This window comes from Protopterus annectens, chromosome 5.part0 (assembly GCF_019279795.1).
Source record: "Protopterus annectens isolate FY-2018-M chromosome 5.part0, PAN1.0, whole genome shotgun sequence".
NCBI lineage: Eukaryota > Metazoa > Chordata > Ceratodontiformes > Protopteridae > Protopterus > Protopterus annectens.
Window position 1 is genome coordinate 1103152733 of NC_056735.1, and position 26947 is coordinate 1103179679.

Here is a 26947-nt window from a genome sequence, read left to right on the forward strand (position 1 = left end):
ATAAAACTGAATATATGATTGATATATATATATATATATATATATCAGTAACAACCTTTCACAAGTAAACAATTCTTCACTTTATGAAATGACATTTGTCTATATTTGTATATAGAAATGTTATTGATATAAGTTTTTTTTACAAATGTTGGTTTAGATTAGTGTAAAAAGCTATATGTTTCTTTAAATAATGTGAATTTTAAAATGTGATTTCTCATTGGTTTATTCCCAAAGGCGCCTTTTTGAAAGGTTATTGTAATGACGTAATGTAATAGTATGGCATTATGATGAAGTCCACATTTGTAGTGGATGAAAGCGCTAAATTCAAATTGCTATATCATTTTTAAAGTTTTTATTTTATTAAAACTTCCGTTTATTACACCAGCTGCTTGGACTGTGTCGTTGGATCTGTGGTGGGTACTACATCGGGTTATACTATTTCTTAATTACTTGGTTGGATTGGTGTGTATAACCGCTCTTACTGAGCTATTAATATATGGCATATGTAAGAGCCCGAAGAATCTTTATGGGAGCAGCTGATTATGCATAGACACCTGGCTTGGAGATAGCTAAAATGTTACACGTGTATACACACAGCTTTACTTGTGCGTAGGATCCCAAATAATGGCATTTCCAGCTGTAAGTACAACAAAAAACTATCAGGATTCCTTACATATTTCGTGTTAATTACTGGACTTGTATAATTTAACCTGTCATGCATGTCTTGTTTGACACAGCAGGACAAAGTACACAAAACAACAAGAATACTGTGAAAGCTAAATTTCTAATATATTCCCATGGCTAACTCTTTACTCAAATTTTATTTTAAGTTACAGTGTTTACATTTGGAGAAGCATCAATCAGATACATTTACAGCTATAGTATAAAGAAGTTCTGTACTCACCATAACATTACATCTGTGTTGTCAGTCTTCATTCATTCTTGATGAATGGGACTCTGTTTTGATCCTCGGAACCAGCTCGGCCATTACACAGCTCGCACCAGCCAAAGATTCTTGAGCTAAGACTCCACCCACAATGGCCCTCTCTTCATTACCTCAGATCAAGTTTGTAGATCATAGCAAGAGTGTACACAGAAAATGTAATCAAAAGCAATCTCCAAGGTAAAAATCTTAAGGAATCCCAGGACAAGGGTTCAATCTTCCAGGAAATCTATAGGAGGGGGAAGGTGGGAGGGATGCCAACAATGAACGAAGATCGACAACACAGACGGAATGTTATGGTGAGTACATAACTTCTTTATCTGATGTTGTCAGTCTTTGTTCATTCTTGATGAATGGGACAGTCCCCAGCTACTTTATTTCCTGGGTGGCCTTATGGAAGGATATTCCTGAGCACCACAGAGCGGAATGATGCTCATCTCCTGGAAACCATGTCAAATTTGTAATGAATGATAAAGGTACGAGGCACAGCTTAAGTTGCAGCTGCGCATATTTCATCCATGGAAGCTTTTGAATGGAAAACAGCTGAAGTGGCAACTGACCTGGTAGAATGCACTCTTACAGTCGCAGGTAACTTTCGGTTATGTTTATAAATGAAAGTAATACAATCTCTCAGCCATCTAAATAAAGATACTTTCGACACAGCTTTGCCCACCTCTGGGCCAGAAAAAGGAAATAAACAACTGGTCTGATTTCCTAGACTCTTTGGTCCTGTCTGGGTTAAAGTGTAGCTGACTATGAATGTCCAGTAAATGCAAAACAGAAGTTATGTACTTACCATAACGTTCCATGTGAGTTGCTCTTCTCGCCTTCATTCTTACTGATGTGTTCAGAGCCGATCCGCGGCTCCGAGCCAGCCTATTTGCAAAGCTCGTGGTCTAAACCCTATCCCATAATGCACCTCCACCTTCCCCAGATCTTGTTTGCTGCAAATTAGTGCTAATATCTATATCAGATATCAAAGGAAATCACCTACACAACTTGTGAGAGGAAACTTCTCAGAAGGACCAAAACCAAACATAGAGCCCCTCTTGAACTTCTAGACATTAGAAGGGGGTAGGTGGGGGGGGGGGGTTGCTCTCAGAATGAAGGTGAGAACAACAACTGACATGGAATGTCATGGTAAGCACATAACTTATGTTAAGTTGTTCAATCTCACCTTCATTCTTACTGATGGGCAACATACCCAGCACCACAATCTTGGGCAGTTCACGGGAGTACCTGTCTAAGGACAGCAGAACCAAGTGAAGCCCTGTCCCTAGAGGCCTTGTCTACTTCGTAGTGAGTTATGAAGGTATGTGGCCTGGACCATGTGGCAGCTGCACAAATAGAATCAATAGGTAGTCTGGCCAAAAAGGCTATGGAAGTATAAACAGCTCTGGTTAAATGAGCCTTGACTTTACTCTCTAAAGAAATGTCTGCAGTGCGGGATATGAAGGATATGCGATCAGACAGCCATTTACATAAGGTAGATTTAGATACTGTTGCACTTTTCTTGGAATCTGAGAAGGAGACAAACAATTTATCAGCTCTCCTATGGTCTTTTGTCCTGTCTAAATAGAAACAAAGCTGTCTATGGACATCAAGCTTATGAAGCATATATTCCAAATGATTAGTGTGATTGGGACAGAAAACAGGTAAGTCAATCGCTTGGTTAAGGGTGTATTCTGAACAAACTTTGGGTAAGAAGGAAGGGTTCGTCCTGAGGGAAACCCTATCTTTGTGGAATATCATATATGGGTGCTTAATTTAAAGGGCTTGCAACTCTGAAATTCTGATTGCAGATGTAATGGCCAACAAGAAAATGGTCTTCCATGAAAGGAATTTCAGCTCACAGGAAGAAGCAGGTTCAAAGGGTGGAAGAATAATCTTGGATAGGACCTAAATTCAAATTCCATGGAGCGGTAGGTGATCTAATTGGTGGTCTTAGATGCGTCATACCCTTCAGAAAATCTTTCGCCAACGTGCGAGACATAATACCTTTTCCTGATTCACCTATATGGAAATTGGATACAGCAGCCAGTTGCACAAGAATAGTTGCTGCTGCAGCTCCTTCATTGAACAGTTTGGTCAGAAACTCTAAGATATTCGATTTAGAGGCCAGAAAGTGATCAATGTTATTCTGCTGAGCCTAGATTGAAAACCTCTTCCACTTACTGAGGTATAGTTTCCTGGTTGAAGATTTATGTGAGGACAAAAGAATATGTTGAGCTTCTGCTGATAGGTTTAGGAACCTGGCTATTCTGGGAACTGGAGCAGCCAAGCTGTCAGTTTGATGGACTGAAGTGAAGGGTGAAGGGCTCCTGACGAGTGGGTCAGAAGATCTGGCACTGGGGCCAGGATCCAAGGTTCTACTAGATGAGGCTTCAGGAAAGGGGAACCAGATTTGATGAGGTCAATATGGGGCTATTAAGATGAGTGTCCTGCCCAGAAAACTGGCTTTCTGCAAAACTTTGGGAATCGGGGGAAAGGAAGGGAAGGTGTAAAGGAGTCACGGGGGCCAATCGTGTACGAGCACGTCCCTTGGGGACTGTCCCTGTTGAGGGATTAGGGCAAAGTAGTTGCTGCATTTGGTGTTTGTGGGTGCCCATCTGTGGAAAATCATTTCTGCGACTTTGTTTTTGAGGGACTACTCGTGAGGCAACAGAATTGCCCTGCTAAACTTGTCCGCTATTACGTTGGTTTTTCCAGGGATGTGCATTGCTATCAGAAAGCGCTGGATGGACTCTGCCCATTGCCATACTCTTAGAGCCTCTCGACATAGTGGGTAAGATCTGGTTCCACCCTATTTGTTTATGTACCAGACTACGGACATGTTGTCTGACTGGATTGCAATTGTGCCCACAGGAAGAGAGTCCTGAAAGAAATGCAATGCTAAGAGAACTGCTCTCATCTCTAGGACATTTATATGCAATTGAGCCTCGTGTGCCTGCCATGTACCTTGGGCTGTCCGTCCCTGAAAATGCCCCCCTACCCGATCAGGGAGGCGTCCATTGTCACCGTTGCAATTGGAACCGGAAGGACAAAGGGACATCCCATGGTCACAGATTCGGACGTCAGCCACCACCGAAGATCCTTCTTGCAAGAGTTGGTTATCAGAACTGGGTGATTCACTGGCAAATCCTGAAAGGTCCATTGAGTGAATAGCAGCTACTGAAGAATGTGCATGTGTGATCTCACCAGAGGTATTGCAATGATAGCTGCTGCCTTGGTGCCCAGCAGCTTGAGAACCTGCGATGCTGGTGCTTTGTGTTTTGAAAGAACTAAAATTTGATGTCGTAAGGTAAGTACTCTTTCTGGAGGAAGCCTTAAGGACATGTCGACTGTGTTTAAATCTGCTCCTATAAATACTGTATGCTGCGACGGCAATAAAGCAGACTTTTCTGAGTTTATTGTGATGCCCAGTTGAAAGCAGAGATCTAAGATAATGTCCCTCACCTGAATAAGCTGATGCCTGGTGGGTGCGGTGAGGAGCCAGTCGTCCAAATATGGAAACACCCGGATTCTTTGATGTCTCAAGTGAGCCATGACCACTGCCATACATTTGGTGAACACTCTGGGAGCTGTAGTGAGACCGAAGGGCAGGGCACAAAGCTGGTAGTGACTGGTTCCCAGCCTGAAGCGCAGGTGACCTCTGGATGGCCTGGCCATTTTAATATGGTAGTACGCATCCTGAAGATCTATTGAGCACATCCAACTGTCTTTCCGTAGGAACAGGAGTATTGACTGAAGCATGACCATCTGGAACTTTGTCTTTTCTACAAAATTGGTCTCCAGTCCCCTGTTTTCTTTGGCACTAAAAAGAATCTTGAGTAAGTTCCAGATCCTTGTTGGTCTGCTGGGACTGGTTGGATGACTCTTTTTTTTCTAACAGTTTTTGAACCTCTACTGTTGCTGCATCCCGTAGACTGGGTGGAACATCCGGGATTCCTTTAATTGGTTTGGGGTAGGTATGAAAGGGGATAAAATAGCCTCTGGATATGACATTTTGTACCCATCTGTCTTTTGTAATTTTGAGCCAGGTGCCTAGGTACAAAGATAAACGTCTCCTGACTGCTTCCAGAGCAGGACAGTCAGGCCTCCTTTCAGGAGAACTGATAGGGCTTCCCAATAAACTGATCCCTGTCTCCCTGGTTTTGTGAACCCCCTCTGCCGCGTGGGCATTGTCATCCATTGCACCCTCCTCTGCCCCTGGAGGAGGCTTCACTTCATGAATCTGAAAAAGCTCCTTGGGCTTTGAGGAACCACATTTTCCCTCCCCATTGACCTTTAGGATAAGGTCTAGTAGGGGTGGAAAAACGGACTCCTATGGCAGACGGGGTCTTTCTGTCTTGCTCACATCTGGTGAGGGTCTCTAACTTTTGGCCAGAAAAGTGAAGAACCATCAAATGGGGCGTTAACAAAGGACGACTTGAAAGATTCTACAAAAGAACATAAGCGCATCCAGGAATGTCTCCGAAGAGCTATTCCTGTACCCGCTGCCCTACTCGTCCCATCGGCTGCGTATGATATGAGGGGCATGGAAGAGTTAACGATAGAATTAAGGGTAGCAAGCTGTGACATTAATTTGTCCGCCACTGTATCGGCTACTGCACTCTGAGGAGTATCTCCTAACTCTTTAAGGAGATCTCTTTGAAGCCTTGTGAACTGGGTAAGATAGTTCAAAGATCGAAGAGCAAGGGTCGTAGAACTGAACATGCGCTTGCCATATCTGTCCATAATCCTAGATTCCCTATTAGGAGGATGGACAGACGTAGAGGTCTCTGACATCTCTTTCTTAGTGGCTACCACAACCACCATGGCATCAACAGGAATTGGTTTGGATAAGAAGATTTTATCATGAGGAGCCGAGATGAATTTGCTGGGCCTCCTAGGAACGGGCTCCATAGTATCTGGTGACTCCCACACCCTTCAAAATAAAAGGTCCATCAACTCGTCAAAGGGTGGAGAAATCCAAGAGGTGGAGGGTCAAGACCCAAAAGCCTTCAGGAGCACCAATTTGTCCTCAGTAGGGTTAATGGGCTGCCAGTCGCCCCTCTGCTTAAGGATCTCTAGGATATCCACAAAGGAGATAACCTCAGAGACGGACTTTGGGGACCCTTCCGATTCATCCAAATCGGTGTCAGATGTGATGGATTCCTGAGAGGAATCTAAATGTCTCCTCTTATATAACCTCTTCCGAGGCACCTCCTCAGTGGAAACATCTGGGGAGGTCTCGGAAGAGCCGGGTTCCCCCAATGGGGCTTCCTGAGGCTCCGGGTCCCTACGCTTACAGTGGGTCTGCAGTGACTGAGAAGATTCTGGCACTTTATGGGAGGAGGTGGCCATCTCAGAGGTTGTCACTGTCCGCGGGGACAAAACCCTCCTCATGGCATCGAAGGCACCATGGCTCTGATGTGAGGAAGCACCCGGGTCCGAAGACACTGATGATTCCTCATGCACCAAAAATGCAGGCTCTGAGCCAGAGGTGGGAGCCAAGCTCATCTGCACCAACGCCCCAAGGGGAAGAGTCAGGACCAATGCATCAGTTCGACTCCCTTCTACGGAGCAGACTGAAAGTGTCTGCTCCCAGAGTCCGCCGCCGGAGCAGTAGACATCAGGGCTGTTGGTACTGACAGGTCCAAAGCGGGTGTCAGAACCGACGGTTTCACAATCAACTGAACAGCTCCCTTCGGCTCCGATGTCTCGACTCGAGCCGAAGGAGAAGCAGAAAGTATGTGAGATGACTTTATCAGTTCCGAAAATGCCTGAGTCAAAGCTGACAGAATTTTAGCCAGTGCTGGATTCTGTAACAGCCTCCGTACCACACAATCCACATCTGAATCTGAAAGTCTGGAAGCTTGAGTGGAAGCTACAGAAGGTGCTGGTGAGCCCAGAATTGGAGATCTCAAGGTCGGAGATACCAGTTCCAAAACTGGGGACCGGCTCCTACCAACTATCTGTACAGACAGCTCAGAAGACTGTGGAGCTGAGACAGGAACCTTTTTCGAAATCTTTGGAACCGAAGAGCCCTTCGGATCCGAACTTGCAGTTGAAGAGGCAGAAGATGATGGTTTTGGTTTTCCCGGAGAAGCAGTATCCAAGTCTGACTGAAAGGCAGACTTGATCAGACCACGTGTTCAACTAACTTTCTTTTCCTCTCTGCCAAAACCCTGGCACTAAATCCATGGCAAATAGAACAAACTGCTTGGAGATGTACCTCTCCCAAACAGTAAACACAGGTGGTGTGGCCATCTGTGATGGACATTTTTTGGTTGCATTTAGGGCACTTTTTAAAACCCGACTTAGCTTTTTCCCCAAAGAAACACCAACAGGACCCAACGCCAGAAACGAGAACACAAAGTTCTTTCTTTTCTCAAATACTTAGCACAAAATACACAAAGGAAAAAATACAGCCTATCCTGGCTGAATACTCTCAATTCTTTATCCAGAAAGAAAACTACTAAAAACTCCAAAAAGAATACACTTATCTCAGGAAATATGGCCTGAGCAGTAGAAGATGCACGATCTGTTGCAGTGGCAAACTAGATCTGGGGAAGGTGGAGGTACATTATGGGAAAGGGTTTCGGCCTCGAGCTGTTAGAGACCTCCAGCTTTGCAAATAGGCCTACTCGGAGAAAAAGACCAGCTCCGAACCCATCAGTAAGAATGAAGGCGAAATTGAACAACTTCACATCAATATTCACCTTTGTTGAAAAACGTGGGGAAAAATACTGGTAATTCAATAGTGTCATTAATATTAGATACGGAAACTACTTTAGGAAGAAAGGAAGGGTTAGTTCTCAATGAGATCCCGTCCTTATGAAAAATGATATATGGGGGTTTTGTACATAGTGCCTGGATTTCAGCAACTGTTCTGGCAGAAGTGATGGCTACTAGAAAAAGAGTTTTCCAGGAGAAGAATTTGAGATGGCAAGTAGCAGCTGGTTCAAAGGGAGGTAGTACTAAGGATTGCAAAACAAAGGTTAGAGTCCAAGGGGCTAAAGAATCTTTGAATGAATTTTTGAGGCATAAGCCACCTTTGAGAAAACTCTTGTGCAGGTGATGAGAAATTAAGGAATGGTCATCGAACCCATTGTGAAAATTTGAAATGGGTGCTAACTGAACTCTGATGGTGGATGTGGAAGCACCTTGGTCAAAAAGAGTGACTAAAAATTCTAAAACATTTTCAACAGCTTCCGACAGGAAGTCTAAATTGTTTTCCAAGGCCCAAACTGTAAATCTCTTCCATTTGCTGGAATATAGTCTCCTGGTGGAAGGTCTGTGGGAAGCCAAAAGAATTTTTTGTATGAGGGAAGTAGCATTACTCTGCCTGGTGACTAACGGAATTGGAGGATCCAAGCTGTCAGCTTGAGAGTGCGTAGTTCGGGATGTATTAGTTCCTGTGGGGGAGAGAGCAGGTCTGGAATTGGGTCCAGAATCTGTGGATGGTGAATCAATGAGGCCACCGAAAGAGGAACCAAACTTGCCTGGGCTTAAAGGGAGCAATGAATATCCCTTTGCTTCACAACCTTTGGGCTTTTTTTTAAGAAGAGGGGTATGAGGAGAAAGGCGGAAAAGACAGAGAAGACCCAAAGGCCAGTCGAGAAGGAGCACATTTCTCGGGGACTCCCTCTGTTGTTCAGTGGTGAGATAAAGATCGCAGCAAGGCTGGCCCCAGCACTGAAAGATTTCCTTTGCACTTTGGGATTGACAGACCACTCGTGAGGCAGTCGAATTTGTCTGCTCAACTTGCCTGCTATCACATGGAACTCTCTGGGACATGCACTGCCACAAGAAAGCGGTTGGAGGATTTCACCCACTGCCATACTCTGACAGCTTCCCGGCAAAGGGGGTAGGATTTGGTTCTACCCTATTTATTGATGTACCATACCACTGACATTTTGTCTGATTGGATTGCAACTGCTCCCAGAGGAAGAGCATATTGAAATGCTTGCCATGCTAGGAACACTGCTCTCATTTCCAGGATATTGATGGACAAGTTGGCCTCTTGGGGCAACCAAGTGCCTTGGACTATTCTTCCCAGATAATGCCCCCCACCCAATCCGGGAGGCGTCCATGATCACTATAGCTTTGCGTTGAGGGGGAACAAAGGGATGGCCCATTAGAAATTCTTCTGACTGCATCCACTACGATAGATCCTTTTTGCAGTGGCCTGTTATAAAGATCGAGTGAGTCATCTGATAAGACAGAATGGACCATTGAAAAGCAAGAAGCCATTGAAGTATCTTCTTCATGTAAAATCTTGCCAAGGGGACAAGGGTGATGGCCGCCTCCACAGATCCAAGGGCTTGAAGCACAAATAGAGCAGGCACTTTGTTCTTTACTAAGATGAGCTGAACTTGAGACCTTATCTTTTGGAGTCTGTGAAAGGATAAAGAAGCTATATGCAAAACAATGTTAAGGCGGGCTTGTATGAATTTTAAATCCTGAGTGGGAGACAGCTGTGACTTTTCTTTGTTGGCTGTTAAGCGCAGAGCACTGAACAAGTGTATGATAAAGTCTGTGGCTTGAAACAGTAGATGCCTAGTAGGGGAGGTGAGAAGCCAGTTGTCTAGATAAGCAAACAGCCGGAATCCATGTAGTCTTACATTAGCAATGACTTCTGCCATTCATTTGGTAAACACTCTGGTGGATGTGGTGAGGCCAAAGGGCAGGGTTCTGAACAGATAATGACTGCCCCTTAGTTGAAAGTGGAGATACATTCTTGAGCGTTTTCCCATCTTTATGTGGTAATGTGTGTCCTGAAGGTCTACAGAGCATATCCAATCATTTTCCCCTAGAAAGGGAAGGACAGACTGAACCGTGACCATCTGGAATTTTGTCTGCTAAAACTTGTTCAGAAGGTTGAGTTCCAGTACTGGCCTCCAGCCTCCTGTCTTCTCTGGCACTAAAAAGAACCTGGAGTAAAACAAGGATCCTATCTGGTCTGGTGGGACTTCTTGGATAATCTTTTTTTTTCCTAGCAGCTTTTGAACTCTATGGCTGCTTGATCCCACTGATTGGGTGGAACATCACGGATTTTTCTCAATGATCTCGGGAAAAGAGTGAAATGGATGCGACAGCCTCTAGTAATGATTCTCTGCTCCTAAGAATCAGGGGTTATTTGTCGTCAGGCTGTCGAGTACAGTAACAGCCCCCCCCCCCCAACTGCTTCCAGAGTAAGCAATCGGGCCTCCATTCAGGAGAGCTAATAGGGTTGTTCAGGAAAGGAGTCTCTGGAACCATGGTTTCGCAGGCCACCTCTGCCTCTTGGTCAGCGTCTTCCATCTGAGCTCTCCCCTCTGCCCTGAGGGGAACCACCACCACATGTGTCCTGAAAGGGTCCCTGGGACTTCTTGAACCACATCTTTCCACTTCTCTGATTCCTGGAATAGAATCGCTGAAGAATAGAAAAATGAATGTCCACAGCAGACATGGTCTTTCCATCCTTTGCACAGCTGGCTAGTGTGTACTTCACCTTGGGGCCAAACAAAGATGATCTGTCAAAAGGAGCATTGACAAAGGAAGACTTAAAGGGGTCCATGAATTCACACAAGTGCATCCAGGCATGTTGCCTTATGGCAATGCCAGAACCCGCTGCTCTGGTCATGCCTTCGGCTGTGTGTCCAATACGCCACATAGATGAATTTGATATAGACTCCAGGTTGGCTAGCTGAGAGGAGACATTATCCTGCACCTCATTAGACACAGCTCCAGCAGAGTTTCTGATAATTCCTTAATCAAATCTCTCTGGAGTCAAGTAAAGTGTGCCATAAAATTCAAGGACCTAAGTGCGAAGGTCGATGAAGTGTAGATCCGCTTTCCAAATCTGTCCATTATCCTAGATTCCTTGTTATGCGGATGAACAACAGGACTCTCATCGGTGAGTTCATTTTGATGGCAGCCACCACCACCATGGCATCTACTGCTAGGACTCTTGGCCCAATATTGGCGGTCCTCTGGTGGGGACAGAATTTTGTCCAGTCTCCAAAGAATAGGATCTATGGACGCAGGGGCCTTCCAAGCTTGCTGAGCAATCAAGTTTAATAAGAATATCAGCGGATGAGGTCACCCAGGAAGTAGATGGTCGATACCCGAACATCTGCAAGTACACGGATTCCTCTGAGGTTGGTTCTTTGTGCTTTCAGTTACCCCTCTGCTTTAGTATCTCTAGGATGTCTCCAAAAGAGACATCTTCAGGGGGTGATCGGGGGAGCTTTCCCCTTCATCGAAGTTCCTGTCCTCGGTGATAGATTCTTTCAGAGAATCTAGGCGCTTCCTCTTGCATGTCCTCTTACGGTGGGGGGGAGTTTCCTCATTTGGACTCTTGGTAACTTGAAGCTTTGGTGCTCGCTATCCTTGTCATGGAGATTGGTGTCAACTCTGGACCAAAAGATATGGTAACATAACACACTGATGCAAGAGAGACCAGCTGAGAGCCTGCAGAGGCTAAAGCCTCTCCATAACCTGGAAGGCGCCCCCCCCCCAAGAGGAATGGGAGCCTAGAACCAAGAAAGGCCACCTTGAAGCCAAGGTCAAACCAACTGTGAGAGCCCACCCTCTGAAGAAGGAGCTGGGGAAGGATCCACAACTGACAAAGTTCTGAGAGACAAGTTCGGCTCTGTATAAAAACCAGGAGCCGATCAGAGTCCCTCAGAACCAGCATTAAAGTCATGGCCCCGAGAATCTGTTGGTTCCAAGGTGGGAACTGAAGAAGTCAGAGCAACATCCATTGCTGAGGTAGGGATGACTAAGCACCGGAACAACTGGTACCGGGGGAATCAAAATGCTGGGCTCTGAAACTCTGGTGGAAATCAAAGGAGGAGATAGTGCAGGAGTCCTTGGAGAAGAAACCCTAACTCCAAATGAGAAAGGGGCCTGAGAAGGGGCAGGAATGCCTTTGGCTGCCAACAGTTGATTCACCAATCTCAAGACATCCACCTTAGAGAGACTCCTGGAAGATCAAATGGGTAATCCCAAAGGAGACTCTGGTTGGTCCAGAAAAGGGCTGGGCAGCTGTCCCATAAAGGGGTCTATGGAAGGTGAATACCCTGCTCTGGGGTGAATCAGTTCTGGTTTCAGCACTAAGGGGGTGGGTAAAGCCTGCTGAGGTGCTGTAGGAGAAGTTGGGACCGAGCCGTAAATCAATGAAGCCGGTGTTGATGCTGGTGCCAAAGGCACTAAGTAACAACAGTCGGTGCTGAGAATTCTGGGGCTTGTAACTTTGGTACCTTTGCTTTCAGTCCCGAGGAGGTAGTCAGAACCAGAATCTTATATTTTTGAGCAGTGGTGCCGTGGGAGACACAGGTATGACTGGCTCTTCTTTTTGGAAGTGTCAGATTTAGGAGGAGAGTCAGCCTTGCACAAAGCTTCATTGAAAGAAGTTTTCAATAAGCCCTTTAAAATGAGCTTATTTTGATGCCTGACCAAGGCCCGGTGAGTAAAGACCTGGCAGATGTCATTTGGGTCTAGATGAGGAGCTCCTAGACAATAAACACAGGAAAGATACCCATCTGAATTGAACATCTTTCTTTTACAGTCCTGGCACTGTTTGAATCCAGAAGTGCCTTTTTGTTTTTCCGCCATTTTAAAGTTAGCGTTAATGCAGACATGCACACACAAACACACACACTAAAGGATAAATGGAAGGTCTAACAACGATGATAGAGGACAATACCAAATGGTATAAAGATGAAGAAAACAGGTACTAATGATAGTACTAAGAAAGAGCACAAGATGTAAGAAAGGTGGGAGAGGGAGTCAACAATAAGGGTAATCAAAGTTAGGGGTAGAAAACTCAAACAGACACACAATAGGTATATAGAGATATAAGAGAAAATATATAAGAAAAAAACACGTGTGTATGTGTGTACGAGCGTAAGATATGGAAAATAGAAATTTTAAAGACTTAGCTGACAGTAACGTCTGACGCATATTTCTGACAGAGCGACAAACAAGATCTGAGGTAATGAAGACAGGGCACTGTGGGTAGAGTCTTAGCTTGAGAGTTTTTGGTTGGCGAGAGCTGTATAACGGCTGAACTGGTTCCAAGGATCAGAACAGAGTCCCATTCGTCAAAACTGAACGAAGACTGACATCAGACACTACATTTCTAAAGGCAGCTCTTACTGGCCGCACTGAAATCCAGACTGTAAATCGTTCAGTTCTTTGTCCGTCTCTAATGCAGCCATTCAGTGTTGGTGATGCATTTTAGTAAAATTACATAAAACCTAAAAACATTTATGGTCACAATCAGAATACTGGTCCTGTGTAGTAATGTCGTCACCACCACCACGCCCCACAGTTTGAAACTCCCGCCCCAGTCTCTGAGTCTGATAGGCAGTCGGGCACTACCTCACGAAGCTGATGTCATCATACTTGCCCCTGCACGCTGATGACGTGGAGGGATACACTGGGGATGCGTGATGATGTCAGCCACAACTTAGAACTGTAACTAAAAATAAAGAAAAAAATTGTGAATTGAAGGGGCCACTTGGAAATTCATGGCACCCCATTATTTTGCCCTCAAAACTGGTAAATACAGAAGAATTTGGTACGGTTGAGAGGTATGATATGCTTACAAATATAGGAAAGTAATACTTAAAACTATTAGCTAATCCTAACAATTCATTTTTGGAAATATTTTTTTTGCATCTGAAATAATATCAGAACAGAACAAGTAAAAGGTGTTTGAGTCAAATGAGTCTAAACAAGTTTTAACGAGAAAAAACACAAACTCCAATAGCAGAATAAAACCGTAAACATAATGGTGAGTTCAAAGTTAATACTGTTATTTAAAAATAGGAGTATTATAATACTAATATATTGCAATGTCATAAATTAGAGAAGCACACTAACATGAAGCCTTCAAACAAATAACTGATATCACAAAAAACTCAGCTCCTGCCTTGCTCTGCCCCCATTTTATGCACATGAACATACCTCTGAAATGTTCAAATTTGTGCCTCTTATTTTTGGTCTGTTCCTCATAAAATTTGTGTTTTTTTCTGGCATATCACTGAGGATTTAAGCCACTAAACAATGACACACATTGAGTTTGATCCTTAATATCCTTCAAAAAATGCATGCCGATGCAAAACTTGTTATTCTAGTAACTTTTTAAGTTTATAAGAGCAATATTTAAAATCTGTCCTTATTTGTGGACCATTCTTCCCCAATTAATTAGGTGTTTGTCCGGATTTCTTTCACTAATAAGATGAAAGGTATTTGCATAAATAATAAGACATTCTTCTTCCAAGCATCCACAGCTTACCTTAGAAAGAAAGGGCAGTCTCACAGCTGTATCTACACTAACTACTGCATTGGTACTTCCTCTATATATCCAAACAAACTGTGGAACAAGTAGGAAAAATTGCAACATTTCTTAAGTACCTGAACTATGTTTGAAACATGTCCATTTGTGGTCCGCTGCACAGTTCAGATGTCTTCAAGAATTCAAATTCTGAGTAGAAGATAAAGACGTAAACTATCTGTTTTCGTCTTCTGAGTCTGTGCAACCTGACGCAAATGGTGTTCTTAAAGAACTCCTTTAAAAAATGAAAAATTATTTTTTTTTAATTAAAAGAAAATTAATCTCCCGGTATTTTTTCCAGACAATATGCTGTCCTGTCCATTTTCTGGACAGCATCTCTTAACTATGGACAGTTCGGAAGAATTCAGGATGGTTGGCAACCCTAGTTCCAGGGACCTAAATATGGCCTGTGACTTAAATAGGACATGCTGGAGGGACAGATGTATCTTCCACTGACTGGCGCTTCTTTGGAACAAGTTACCAACTCATGTAAAATAGAGCACTTCTGTGACACTAAGAGAAACCTGGATGAGTGGATGGGACACAGCAAATTCTTACAAGGGATAGAGCCTACAGCACTCCTGGACATGGGCAGTCATCACTAAATGCAATCTTGGGTATTGACTAGCATTTTTATGGCATTACATTGGGATGAAACGGCTAGGCTTAAAATGACCTCTGCTTCAATAGTCTAGTAATCTCCTATGATCTTTATTGAAAACACATAATAAAGGGTTATAAGTGAGACCCAATCACAATTCTCTGTAATGAATGGAACTTTATCTGCTCCATGTACTACCACTTACAGTAAGAAAAAAGTGTAAAAGTGTGAAATGTTTTTTTACATGGTTTCAAACCCTTTGAAAGCTGGTAAAATATTCAGCATTGTCAAACAGCAGGCTGAAGTGAAAGTGCCTGTCTAAAGAACAACCAGTTTTAAAAGCCATTAGAACACTTCATTTGGCCACACTTTTTGTTTATAAGTGTGGCACAGTAAAGGATTTAACAGGTTTTACAGATATTTTACCTTCCGCAATACTCTTTGCCAGTCGGCACAGTCAACTATTAAACCATAGTGTGAACCTAATCTTAGCAGCATTCAGAGGTGTTTAACAAATGTCTGTTAAGCACCTTTTCTGACATTAGAAATGCTTAACAAGCTTATCTTTTTCCCATTTTTGGAAAGCAACCAGTTTGCTTCATGCTCTAAATAAGTATTTACACTGTACATAGTGCTGTAATACAGTATGAGAATATGTACATCATCGGTTCTACAAGAACATAAAATTTTATTCAAATATTATCTAACTTGGAAAACAGTCTTCCTAGTAGCAATTACTTCAGTCAGGTGGATTTCTGAGCTGCAAGCATTGTCTTGCAGATCTCCATTCTTTGCGTTTCACAAAGGACAGGATATCTTTGCAAAATAATAGGTTCATACAATGATACTAGGCTATTGGCCAGGAGGCCCTTATAACCCTAGCCAAGAATTTCGCCCATGTTCAGTCAAACTCAGCACCTGTTTCTCCTGTCCAGCAGGTGGTATCCCAGGGGTATATTTTTTGTTTCCCATCCAGTCATCCAAGTTCCTCTTAAAGAGGGCTAGAGAGGTACTCTGCATGACATGGAGAAGGAGTCTATTCCACAAACGGGGGAGTCTTTGGGACACAAATCTATCCAACCAACAAGTTCTATTAATGTCACAGACCAGGTTAAGGCTTTGTGTGCGGGTTGCATGAGTGGAGTTTGTCTTACAAATATGCAGCATCTCCATCAAGGGTGGGTCTGAAATGGCCTTGTATGCCAGATACGTCACCTCTGAGCAGTCTGTATGAGACTGAGTGGAAGGACAGGGCTTTTAGCCTATCTATATAGGACAGATGTTTGAGAACCTAGATTTTCCTGGTCAGGAACCTCTGTGGTCTCTCCAACTGCTGCATGTGCTTGGCAAAGTACATGCTGAAGGGGGCATTGTACTCGATAATGGGTCTGACAAGGGGGGAGGAGTACAGGGATGTTATAACCTCTTTCTTCCTGGATGAAATACCCTTATTTATGAGGTGGGCCACGTAGAAAGCCTTCTGTACAACGGAGGCAACATGGTGGTCAAAAGTCAGGTTGCTATCAACCTGGGTGCCCAAGTCCCTCACAACTGATTGCATGCTTAGTACGTTGTTAATGTGATAAATAGTGGGGATGACATTTTCCCCAAAGGGGATAATACTCATTTCTTACCAAAAATGTCCTCTGAAGTAAATCTTACTCAAAAGCTCAATCTACTACTCTTCTTCCCAAATAGTATGCATTTTCTTGGTAAAATAATATTCTTGTAATGCAATGTTTATGGCAATTTAAATCTACCCTGAGAACTTTAACAGTTCTGAACGCTGCAGTACTGAGAACCTTTTTCATTCCTACTTACCTGGCTTCATAGCTGCATGATGCTATTTCAGCCATTGACAATGGGGAGACATCTACACCACCTGCATTCATCTCTGCATGATTCAGGCTGTCCCATGTATGTGAATCTTGATTGCCATTATCTGTCTTCTCTCCTACAATAACATTTTAATCTCAGTCAGATTCAGCCCAAACATTTCTGTATACACAAAGAAAGTACAGTTGTGTAAGAATTTAACATGACAGTAGATATGCTATTCATCACTGCTGCAGTATTTTATCAGATGGATTGTAACTCAATGAGGTCCTGCCAGGATGCCAAAGCATTACCTTCCTAGGATGTACGTCTGGATGATTACCTCAGCTTGTCGATGTAGGGGTAGGGGTATAAAATAAGATGTACATGCAAGATCCTCAGACTATCTCCAAACCAGCAGCAGCCTGAAGAAAACTGAGGAAGGTGACTGGTCAGCATGAGGGGCATAGTTTGAAAGAGTTAGTAAGCTCCCTCTCAAAAGTACTGCAGTACCCAAGGTTAATGCGTATGTGTATCTGTGTCTGTAAGACACAGCATTTGTGCCAGTAGAGAGAGAAGAGAAGGCAGATAAGGTGGGAGGGAAGGAATAATGTAAACAGCGAAAAGTATGACATCCACTGTTATGGCAAGTTCTTATGCAACTGTACTATGTCCTGACTGAGTCACTGTTGCAGTAATTGTAACAGATGGATGACGCCCAGAGTTGTGCAAGTGAAGGAGAAGATGAAGAGTCAAGGAGGCTAGACGGAATAACTCATGTACACCGGCACAGTGCCTAATTTTCAAACATGTCAGGAGGTCTGTAGGGCTTGTAGGAGTGCCCTCATTTTCTTTATATTGATGTGCCTTTTCATTACATGGGCAGGCCACTCTCCTTGAACTCTGTGGCTCTTGTCCAAGCCGCCCCCCATGCCCTATCTGAAGCATCTGTAAACAGGACTTGGCTGTGTGGGGATGAAGTGAATGGGAGACCTGGGGTGAATGTAACCTGGTTGCGTCAGCAAAGGAGTTCCTTCTTGATGCAAGGATGAAGAGCGAGTCTCAAGAGGATGAGACTGCTGGTAAGTAAAGTTGTGTACACTTACCATAAATGTAGATGTTCAAGTGTATTCACTGTTGCAGTCATCACATTTGGGTTATCTACCTGCAGGTAGCCCTCAGCTGGCCTGAATACCAGAGTCTTGGAATTTCTGCATCGGATGCTGTCACTTCTTCCATGACGTCAGGTCGTCAGGGGTATAAGACATGCAGCCAATGCCATTACATCAGTTTTTCTTGCCCCAGATGTCAGGTGCCCCCACAACAGGGAGCAATTATATGGTATGGAACACCCCCAGCAAAAAGCAAATACACATGATATAATATATACCAAACCAATAGTATAGGAAAAAGTCAAGAGAAGTCAGGGGGCTGGAGGGAGGGTAATAGGACTGCAACAGTGAATACACTCGAGCATCTACATTTATTGTAAATGTACACAACTGTACTATGTTCTTCGTGTTTCACAGTTGCAGTCATCACATTTGGGTTGATTCCCAAAGCTAAGGAAAGGTGGAGGTAGTTAAAGAGCATTAGGGCTAACCATCAGGCCCTATAAGACTGCTGTGACAAATCCAGCTCTGGATTTAGAAAAAATAGGCAAGTGGTAATGCTTGGTGAAAGTATGTACAGAGCTCCAAGTTGCAGTTTCCAGGATGTCCTTGGTAGGGACTCCTCTGAGAAATGCAGTAGAGGTAGATGCAGCCCTGGTGGAATGTGTTCTTATCCCCTGTGGGGTAGGTTTTCCATGGTGCTTGTAGGAGAAATGGATGCACTGTGCTATCCATTTGGAAATGGTTTGCTTTGAAATGGCCTTCCCCTCTGCCCCTGCAGCAAAGCTGACAAGCAGTTGGTCAGATTTTCTGAGAGGCTTAGTCCTGTCCAAATAGAATCTAAGTTGTCTGTGCACGTCCATGGAATGCAGTATCCTTTCCCCTTTATTCTGGGGATTAGGGAAAAAAGCAGGCAAATGAATGGACTGGTTCAAAGCCACACTAGATACCACCTTGGGCATAAATGATGGATTAGTCCTGAGGGAAACCCTGTCCGCGTGGAAGATAATGAAGGGTTCCACTGCCATAAGGGCCTGCAGTTCAGACACTCTTCTTGCAGAAGTGATGGCTAGAAGTAAAGCTGTTTTCCAAGAAAGGAATTTCAAAGGGGGGAAGAGTACGTTTTTCCAACACAAAGTTTAGGTCCCAGGCTGGAGTGGGAGCTCTCCTGGGGGGGAGGGGGGGTCTTACATTTTTGGCCCCTCTAAGGAATTGTTTTAGCAGTGGATGAGAGAAGAGGGGTGGCTTAGTATTACAATGTGCTGATATGGCTGAGGCATGAATCTAAATTGAAGAGAAAGATAGGCCCTTGTGGAGCATTTCTGCTAAATAATCTAGAATATGAGGTAAGTTGGGCACTGTTGTGCCCATCCCCCAAGACTGGCTCCAGGAACAGTATCTTTTCTACTTTTCTGAATAGGATTTTCTAGTACTAGGCCTCCTTACCTCAAGAATGACATCCAGCTCCTGCTTACTGAGGGTTGCTCGAGGTGAGTTCAGGGGATTAGCCAGGCTGCAAGGTTCAGAGCATGAATCTGATGGTGCAGAATCTGGCCTGTCTGCTGAGACAGCATGGAAGTGGTCTGAGGCAGCTGCCATGGTTGCAGAACTGTCAGACTGCGCAAAAGGGGATACCAGTGCTGGCGTGGCCAGTCCAGTGCAATCAGTATTGCTCTTGGCTTGTCCTGTTTGATCTTTAGTAGGACCTTCGAGAGGAGAGGCAGAGGGGTGAAGGCATAAACTGAGAGGCCTTCCCAGGTAAAGGACAGGGCATCCACTTTCCAAGCTTGACTGTGGGGAGTTCTGATGCAGTATTTGTACAACTGGTAGTTCTGAGAGAAGGCAAACAGATCTACCTCTGGAGTCCCCCATTTGTTCCTCAAGAGCTTGAATATTTTGGGTTCCAGTTTCCATTCATGTGGGTCCATGAGATTTCTGCTTAAGTCGTCTGCCAGCGAATTGTGCTTGTAGGTTCACTTTGTTGCTCAAGGCTGTGTTCCACAGAGCCATGGCTAGTCTGCAGAGTGGGTAGGAATGGGATCCCCCTGCTTGTTTATGGACCACATAACTGTGGTGTTGTCTGTCTTCACCAATAGTTGTACTAGAAGAATAAGGTCTTTGAAGGCTGTCAGGGCATTCTGTACAGCTAGCATTTCTTTTTAATTGATATGCAGGTGCATCTGTATTGGGTTCCATTTGCCTTGACTGCACTGCCCTGCCATGTGAGCCCCTCATGCATAGTCTGATGCATCTGTTGTTAGGGTTTGGGCGGCAAGGGGTAGAGTGAAAGTGAGTCCCTTGTTGTGTTTGCAGACCTATGCCCACCAAAGGAACTCTGCCCTTAGGCAAGGAATGACAGGAATCATTGTTTCCAGGTCCTGAGAATGTTGACACCAGACTTTTTAGATACCACTGAAGTTTCCTCATATGTAGTCTTGCATATGGAATTAACAGAATGCAGGAGGTCATGAACCCCTGGGCTTGCAGGATTTTCCTTGCAGATAGCTGTGTTTTTGTGGCCAGTAGGTTGTCAAATAAACTTGTTTCTCTGGAGTGAGGAATGCCATCTGGGAAGTTGTGTTCAAGCTTGTACCCAGGAATACAATCTGTTGGCAGGGTAATAGGTGTGATTTCTTTTCGTTAAAGGTGTACGCCAGTGAAGTTAGAAGTCTCTTCACAAATGCTAGGTGCTGTAACAGCAAGTCCTGACTCTCTGGCTGAATCAGGCAATCATCCAAATATGGGTAAATCTGAATATTTCTCTGCCTGAAAAATACAATGGCTGGAGCTAGGCACTTCGTGAATACCCTGGGCGCAGTAGATAAGCCAAAGGGAAGTGCAGAGAACTGATAGTGCATGGAGCCTGCCCTGAAGGGTAGGTATTTCCTGCAAGATTCCCTTATTGGGATGTGCACATAAGCTTCTTTTAAGTCTAGGGTTGCCAGCCAGGTATCCTTGTCTAACATAGGAAGAAGCTGTTGAAGAGTTAGCATTTTGAATTTTGGAACCACCAGAAAGGTGTTGAGGATAGACAAGTGCAGAATAGGACGCCAGGAGTTTTCTTTTCTGGGAACCAGGAAGAGTCTTGAATAGAAACCTTATCCAGTTTGTTCTGCTGGGACAGGCTGAATAGCCTTGATACTGAGGAGAGAGAGAACTTATTTTTGAGCCTCCACCCACTTGGTTTGGGGGGAGGTCTGGCCATCCACTTGGGGGTGGGAGAGAGTGGAAGTGGAATCTGTAACCTAGGGAAACTATGTTTAAAACCCATTTGTCTTGGGTTATGAATTCCCAGTTTCTTGCATGCACGGCAAGCTTTCCTCCTAAAGGTGCAAGAAGTTGAGCCAGGCTTGGAAGAGTTAAGGATAAATCATTGTGCCATTTTTCCGTAGGAGGGTGCTTTACTACTCCCTGCTTTGGAAGTGGGAGCCCCCCCACTGCTTAGATCTGTGCATAGCCTGAAACTGGAGTCTTTGGTTTTCTGCTGCTCCTGGGTTTGGACTGAGAAGGCCTGGAAGAGACTGGAAAGGACCAGTTCTTTGAAGGCCAGTGCCTACTGAATCGAGGTGGCTGTACTTGTAAGAAATCTTTAACAGTTTACATGGATTTAGCTTTTTCCGCCATTCTTTGAGGACTTCTTATGCTTTGTTGCCAAAAAGGCGCTCTTGGTTTAAGGGTGCATCCAGTAATTTAGCTTTAACATGACCTGGCAAGTTTTGTTCCTTAAGCCAAACATGCCTTCTAAGTACAGACCCAGTGACAGCAGCCCTACAAGATGCTTCTAAAGCATCAGAACCACACTGCATAGTATGTTTACCAACTTGGTCAGTAGAATGCATGGACTCTTGTAAATCTTTGTGTTCAGCACATTCTGGAGTTAACATAATTTCCTGTTTAAGTAGTCCCATAATATGCTGCTGATACTTTAACATATGAAACTGGCAATTTAAAGCCCTAATGGCCAGAGTAGCAGAGGTGTACACCTTCTTACCCCATCTATTTAAAGCCCCATAATCCCTGTCAGAAGGAGTAGGATTTTTGGCAGTAGTAGCCTTAATTCTTTTACGTCCTTGGGAAATGGTGTCTGGATCCGCAGTAGGAATTTTGAAGAGGAATTTGAGAGTCAGGTACTCTATAGTACCTGTCAGGTTTCCTGGGAGATGGAGGCAAGGTGTCTGTGGTAAGGCTGGATTCCAAGAAAACATCATTTACAATCTCCAGAACAGGAGGGATAGCTAGAGGCCTGTGCTGAGGTAGGTTTAAGAATTCCCTAAGTCTCTTTTTGGACTGAGAATAGTCCTGGCTTTCCCAGCAGAAATGTTCCCTGAGAGTATGCAGGGTTTCACCAAAAGAAAAATCCTCTGGAGGGGAAGCAGAGGGAATGGAATCCTCTGCATCAGAATCCTCATAAGTAGATAAGGGTAAATCCTTGTAGTCAGAAGGAATAGATATCAGATTCCTGATCAGAAGAATCAGAAGGAAAATCAGTTCCAGGTCTCATAGATGGGGAAGGCTGGCTTCCTCTAATTAAGGTTATAAGGTCTTCAGCCATTCTAATCATTTGTTTTTTAGGCATGTGGGCATTAGAATGCACTTTTGGTAATTGGTTTTCTAGGCGTAGTGTGGGCTTTAGGCCTGAGGAATTTGGTATTTTTAGATTGAAACAAAGCCGTCGGTTTAATATGAAAATCCGTAGGCCTGAATACACCCTCAGAAGCCGGTGCCTGCACAGCGGCTCCAGACCCATCCAAGGTAGAGACATCCGCAGGTTTCATAGTCGAAGAAGCATCTAGCTGCATACCAGACTTCGAATGCGTCTCAGCAGAGGCTTGCGAATATGTACAAGTGGGTATCAGGGGCTGCGAAAGCACCTCACTGAGTACCGGTGGACTGGCGACGAGCTTAACAGAAGCATCGTCGGCAGTTCTGGACCTATGCGGTCTGTCTCTGTCTTTATCCTTACATTTTTTTGGAAGACTGATAGTTGGATGGCTTAAGGAAGTAATTTCAGAGTACTGAGATCGAGAACAAAAGTATTTAGCTACAAAAACAGCCCGACGACGAATAAGCCGGGCGTTGAACAAGGCACAAAACCGACAGCGAGGGCAGTCCTGGGTCTGGGCTAAACAGGTGATGCAGTATGAATGAAAACCTCTATGAGGTATTTGCTTTCCATAGGCAAGACAATTATTAATTTTTTCTGACATCGGTTAGAGCAAGAAAAAAGGATCCCCAACGGGGTACTTATCTTTGTGAAGACTTCAGGTCTGAAACTCGAGAAATAAAATTCCAGGAGTTGGCCAACCGGCACTTGCGAAATGTTTCTGCTTCGGGCACTGCACGGCAGGAAAGACTGATGTAATGGCTGCATGTTTTATACCCCTGACAACCTGACATCATGGAAGAAGCGACAACATCCGACGCAGAAATCCCAAGACTCTGGTATTTAGGCCGGCTGAGGGCTACCCACAGGCAGATAACCCAAATGTGATGACTGCAACAGTGAAACACGAAGAACATCCACACTGACTTCATGTACCATTGTATTTTCTTCATGTGTAGTCTAGCAAAGGGAAACATAGGGACTGTGGCAGCTATGAGCCCCAGAGCTCTGAAGGGTTGTACAGCCAAGCAATGATCCTCATTGGAAGGCATTAAGAACTCAGGGGCCAGGGAGATGACATTCTCCTGAAGAGCACAGGCATGAATGGCAAAAAGAGTGTTTTTTTGAAAAGGGAGTTGGGGGTAGGGTTTGGAAGGGGAGACAGGTGGAATGCAGTCAAAGGGGCCTACTTGAGGCCTCCCAGGTGGAGTATCCCTCGGAGTTTTCTCTTGGAATGTTTTAAGAATTTGCCTATCAGGCATTCTAGGAATTTACCTATTAGGCATTCTAGGATCTCTCTCGGCGCAGTGGTGCAGCAGTAGCATTGCTCTCCAATTTAATTCTCAGCTGGGGTGCCTTCTGTGTGGAGTCTGCATGTCTTCCCTGCATTCGTGTGGGTTTCCTCTAGGTGCTCCGGTTTCCTCCCACATCACAAAAACATGCATCTGGAACATTTCTCCCTGGGCCTCTGCTGAAAACTGGCTTGTTCCAAGCCGGAAATTCCCAGTAAAGAAATGTTAAATAAAATAAACATTTTGCTGGATAATTTCTATGGTACTTGCAGATTAAAGAAAAAAGAATCTGATGGCAATCTTTCATTGCCTTGCCTTATTACTGTAAAGCCTTGAAGAGACCCACAGTGTGCAAGTCAAACAGAAGGTTGTTATTCCAGGGGGAATCTAGAATTCTTGACTTGAAATCTTCTGGAATAGGTTGGCCTTGCAAATAGACATACTGCTTAATCAGTGAGCCAATAGCAGTTGCCCTGGAAGAGGCATCCAGCATCATAAAGGCATTTTGTATTGTGCCTGGCTATTTTTGAAGCCTGGGCCACTAGAGATTCCATATGCTGTTTTTATTCAGGTGTCTGGGCCTCTGTGATGGTCTTGGACTTGCTTAAGTACTGTTCCACAGACAGTAAGTATTTCGTCATTTGAGCTTTGTAGTTAATGGCTCTGAAAGTCAAAGTGGAGAAAGTAAACACTTTCTTACTACCAAATTACACTGCTCAACTGTCCTTGCAATTGGGGAGAACATTAGTGCCAGGAAGCAGTATGGAAGATTTGTTCAAGGCCAGAGATACTGCAGCTGGGTCATCAGGAAAATCTGCAGAACCGGTCCCACTGTTTTGGAGCAGGAGGTTGAAAATTTCGAGCAGAAGAGTTGGCTTGCTTTTTCTTTCTAGGGGTGATGTCTGCCTGTAGCGGTTTAAGGTGTTCTGAGCCTTGGCGCTTTTCTATGAAAGTACTGGGAATTTCTTCCTGCAGAAGGATCTGAGGGACTCTGCAAGGACCCTCCAAGATAATGAGACATACTTCATCTGCAAGTTAAGTGGTGCAGTGTGGGTTCGACCACCTCAGTGGTTACCATCCGAATCTGAGATGACGGAAGTTTTTTTCTTGGACGGTAGGCCAATGTCCAGGCCTTCCAACTTGGTGGAGTGGGCCAAGTGTTTTACGTGTTGGGTCTCAAGGGAAAAAAGTGTGGATAGTCTGGACCAGAAGGTTTTTAACCTTAATACAGTATTAATACTAACAAATTCATTAATTCCAGGGAATCTGGTGGCATTGCATCTTAACTGCCATTTCAGTTCGGCAATATTCAAATTTTCATTGACAACAAACCCTTGCCTATCCTTCAAAATTTGCTCCACTACAAAAAAGCCAAACGTGTGCTCCTGATAACTTTTTAAATGCCTGTACAGGGCATTTTTCAGCTTTTTGTTTTTAATATCTGTTAACTGCTCATATATTCTGTCCTTGAATTGTCTATAGGTCTTCCCAATGCTACCAGATTACCTGGAATTAATGAATGTGTTAGTATTAATAGTGTATTAAGGTTAAAAAATATTTTTGGATAAATTGTAAAGCATCTATATACATAATTTTAATAGATTAGTAGATTCAGTGTTATTTTTATTACAGCATGCTTACCACAGCTATTTTACTTCAACTTATTTATTTTCTTGTATTTTATAGTGGTTATACATAATCATTCTATACATCTGTTTTAATTATGTTCAATTAGTTGGGTGTAGTGTATTTAAGGTTGGGGTTAAGGTATTATCATTGTTCTGAAGAAGTCTTGTGTAATTTGGGATGAAAGCGCTTAACAAATTTTACTGAAGTTGGTGAATAGAGTGAATTTTTGTGCTTCCTGGTGAATGTATGTTCCATTCTGGTTCTTGTTTTTTTTGGTGAGAGGAAGTGAATAAAGAACACACAAAGCCACTTCACAACATCCCATTCAGCAGAGTTCAGTTTGTAGTTCGCAGGAATTCTGTTTATAGGTTCATTGGTCAGTACTAGGCTAGCTGCCTTGCGGGCCATTTTAAGCCTAGCCAATTTCCCTTCTGGTGCTTGGATTAACCAATCACATTTGGTGTTAGATTGGTGTTACCGACCCCGTGGTTGTTAATTATATAAATTACCCCTAGTGAGCATAACTGGGATTATATCATTTATAAATTGAAGGGACCCATGCATGGGATAAAGCATTTATGAGATGCCTTTGTCCATTAGTAGTAGTACAGTGGGCATGCAATACAGCTTCTATTACCCACTCATAGACTAAATGACTGCTCTTGAATAGGGACAGTGAGCTTTGTTTAACGCAGATGGGGAGTCAGCTCCACAGCAGCAGTATCCTCTGTAAAATATAATCAGATGTTATTTGCTTACCATAATGTTATATTTGTGCTGTCTTATTCCATTTGGTTCAATAGTAGGGTTATCATATCCGACCTCTTCATTTATTTCAAGACCTTGGCTTCAGACGTCTGTGCACTGAATTAGTACATCCCTAGTTGATGCACTGTGGAGCCAGTCATCCAAATAGGGGAACACCTGGAAAGTACAGTTGTGTACACTTACCATAAATGTAGATGTTCGAGTGTATTCACTGTTGCAGTCATCACATTTGGGTAATCTGCTGGCAGGTTGCCCTCAGTTGGCCTGATTAACAAAGTCTTGGGTCCTGCGTCGGTTGCTGTCCCTTCTTCCATGACGTCAGGTCGTCAGGGGTATAAAACATGCAGCAGATGCCATTACATCAGTTTTTCTTGCCCCAGATGTCAGGTGCCCCCCAAATGAGGAGCAAAAAATATATCTATATGTATATAATTTAAAACACAAAAAAATACCTCCAAACAAAAGCAAATACACCAAAAAGGCTTTTAAGCATAGTAAAAGAAATGAGAGGTATAGTAATAGAAAAACAGGGGGCTGGAGGGTGGGTAACCAGGACTGCAACAGTGAAGACACTTGAACATCTACATTTATGTTAAGTGCACACAACTGTACTATGTTCTTCGTGTTTCACTTTTGCAGTCATTACATTTGGGTAGAATCCCAAATCTATGGTTGGTGGGATGGAATTGTACAGCATTAGGAGCAGCTATAAGGCCCTGCAGGACAGCAGTGGCAAAGCCTGCTCTGGATTTAGAGAAGAGAGGTAAATAGTAATGTTTGGTGAACGTATGAACTGAGCCCCAGGTAGCAGCTCCTAGAATGTCTCTGGTAGGAACCCCGCTGAGAAAGGCTGCAGAAGTAGATGCAGCCCT

At 43.8% G+C, this 26947-nt stretch overlaps 1 protein-coding gene across 1 annotated transcript in view; it reads right to left on the minus strand.

The window, feature by feature from the left end:
- The window catches only part of REV1 (REV1 DNA directed polymerase), a 4137464-nt gene that overhangs the window by 2279568 nt on the left and 1830949 nt on the right, over nucleotides 1-26947 (minus strand). The window contains exon 9 of the mRNA XM_044071967.1: nucleotides 16678-16810. Coding sequence (XP_043927902.1) covers nucleotides 16678-16810 — 133 coding nt within the window. The remainder of the gene's footprint in view (nucleotides 1-16677; nucleotides 16811-26947) is intronic.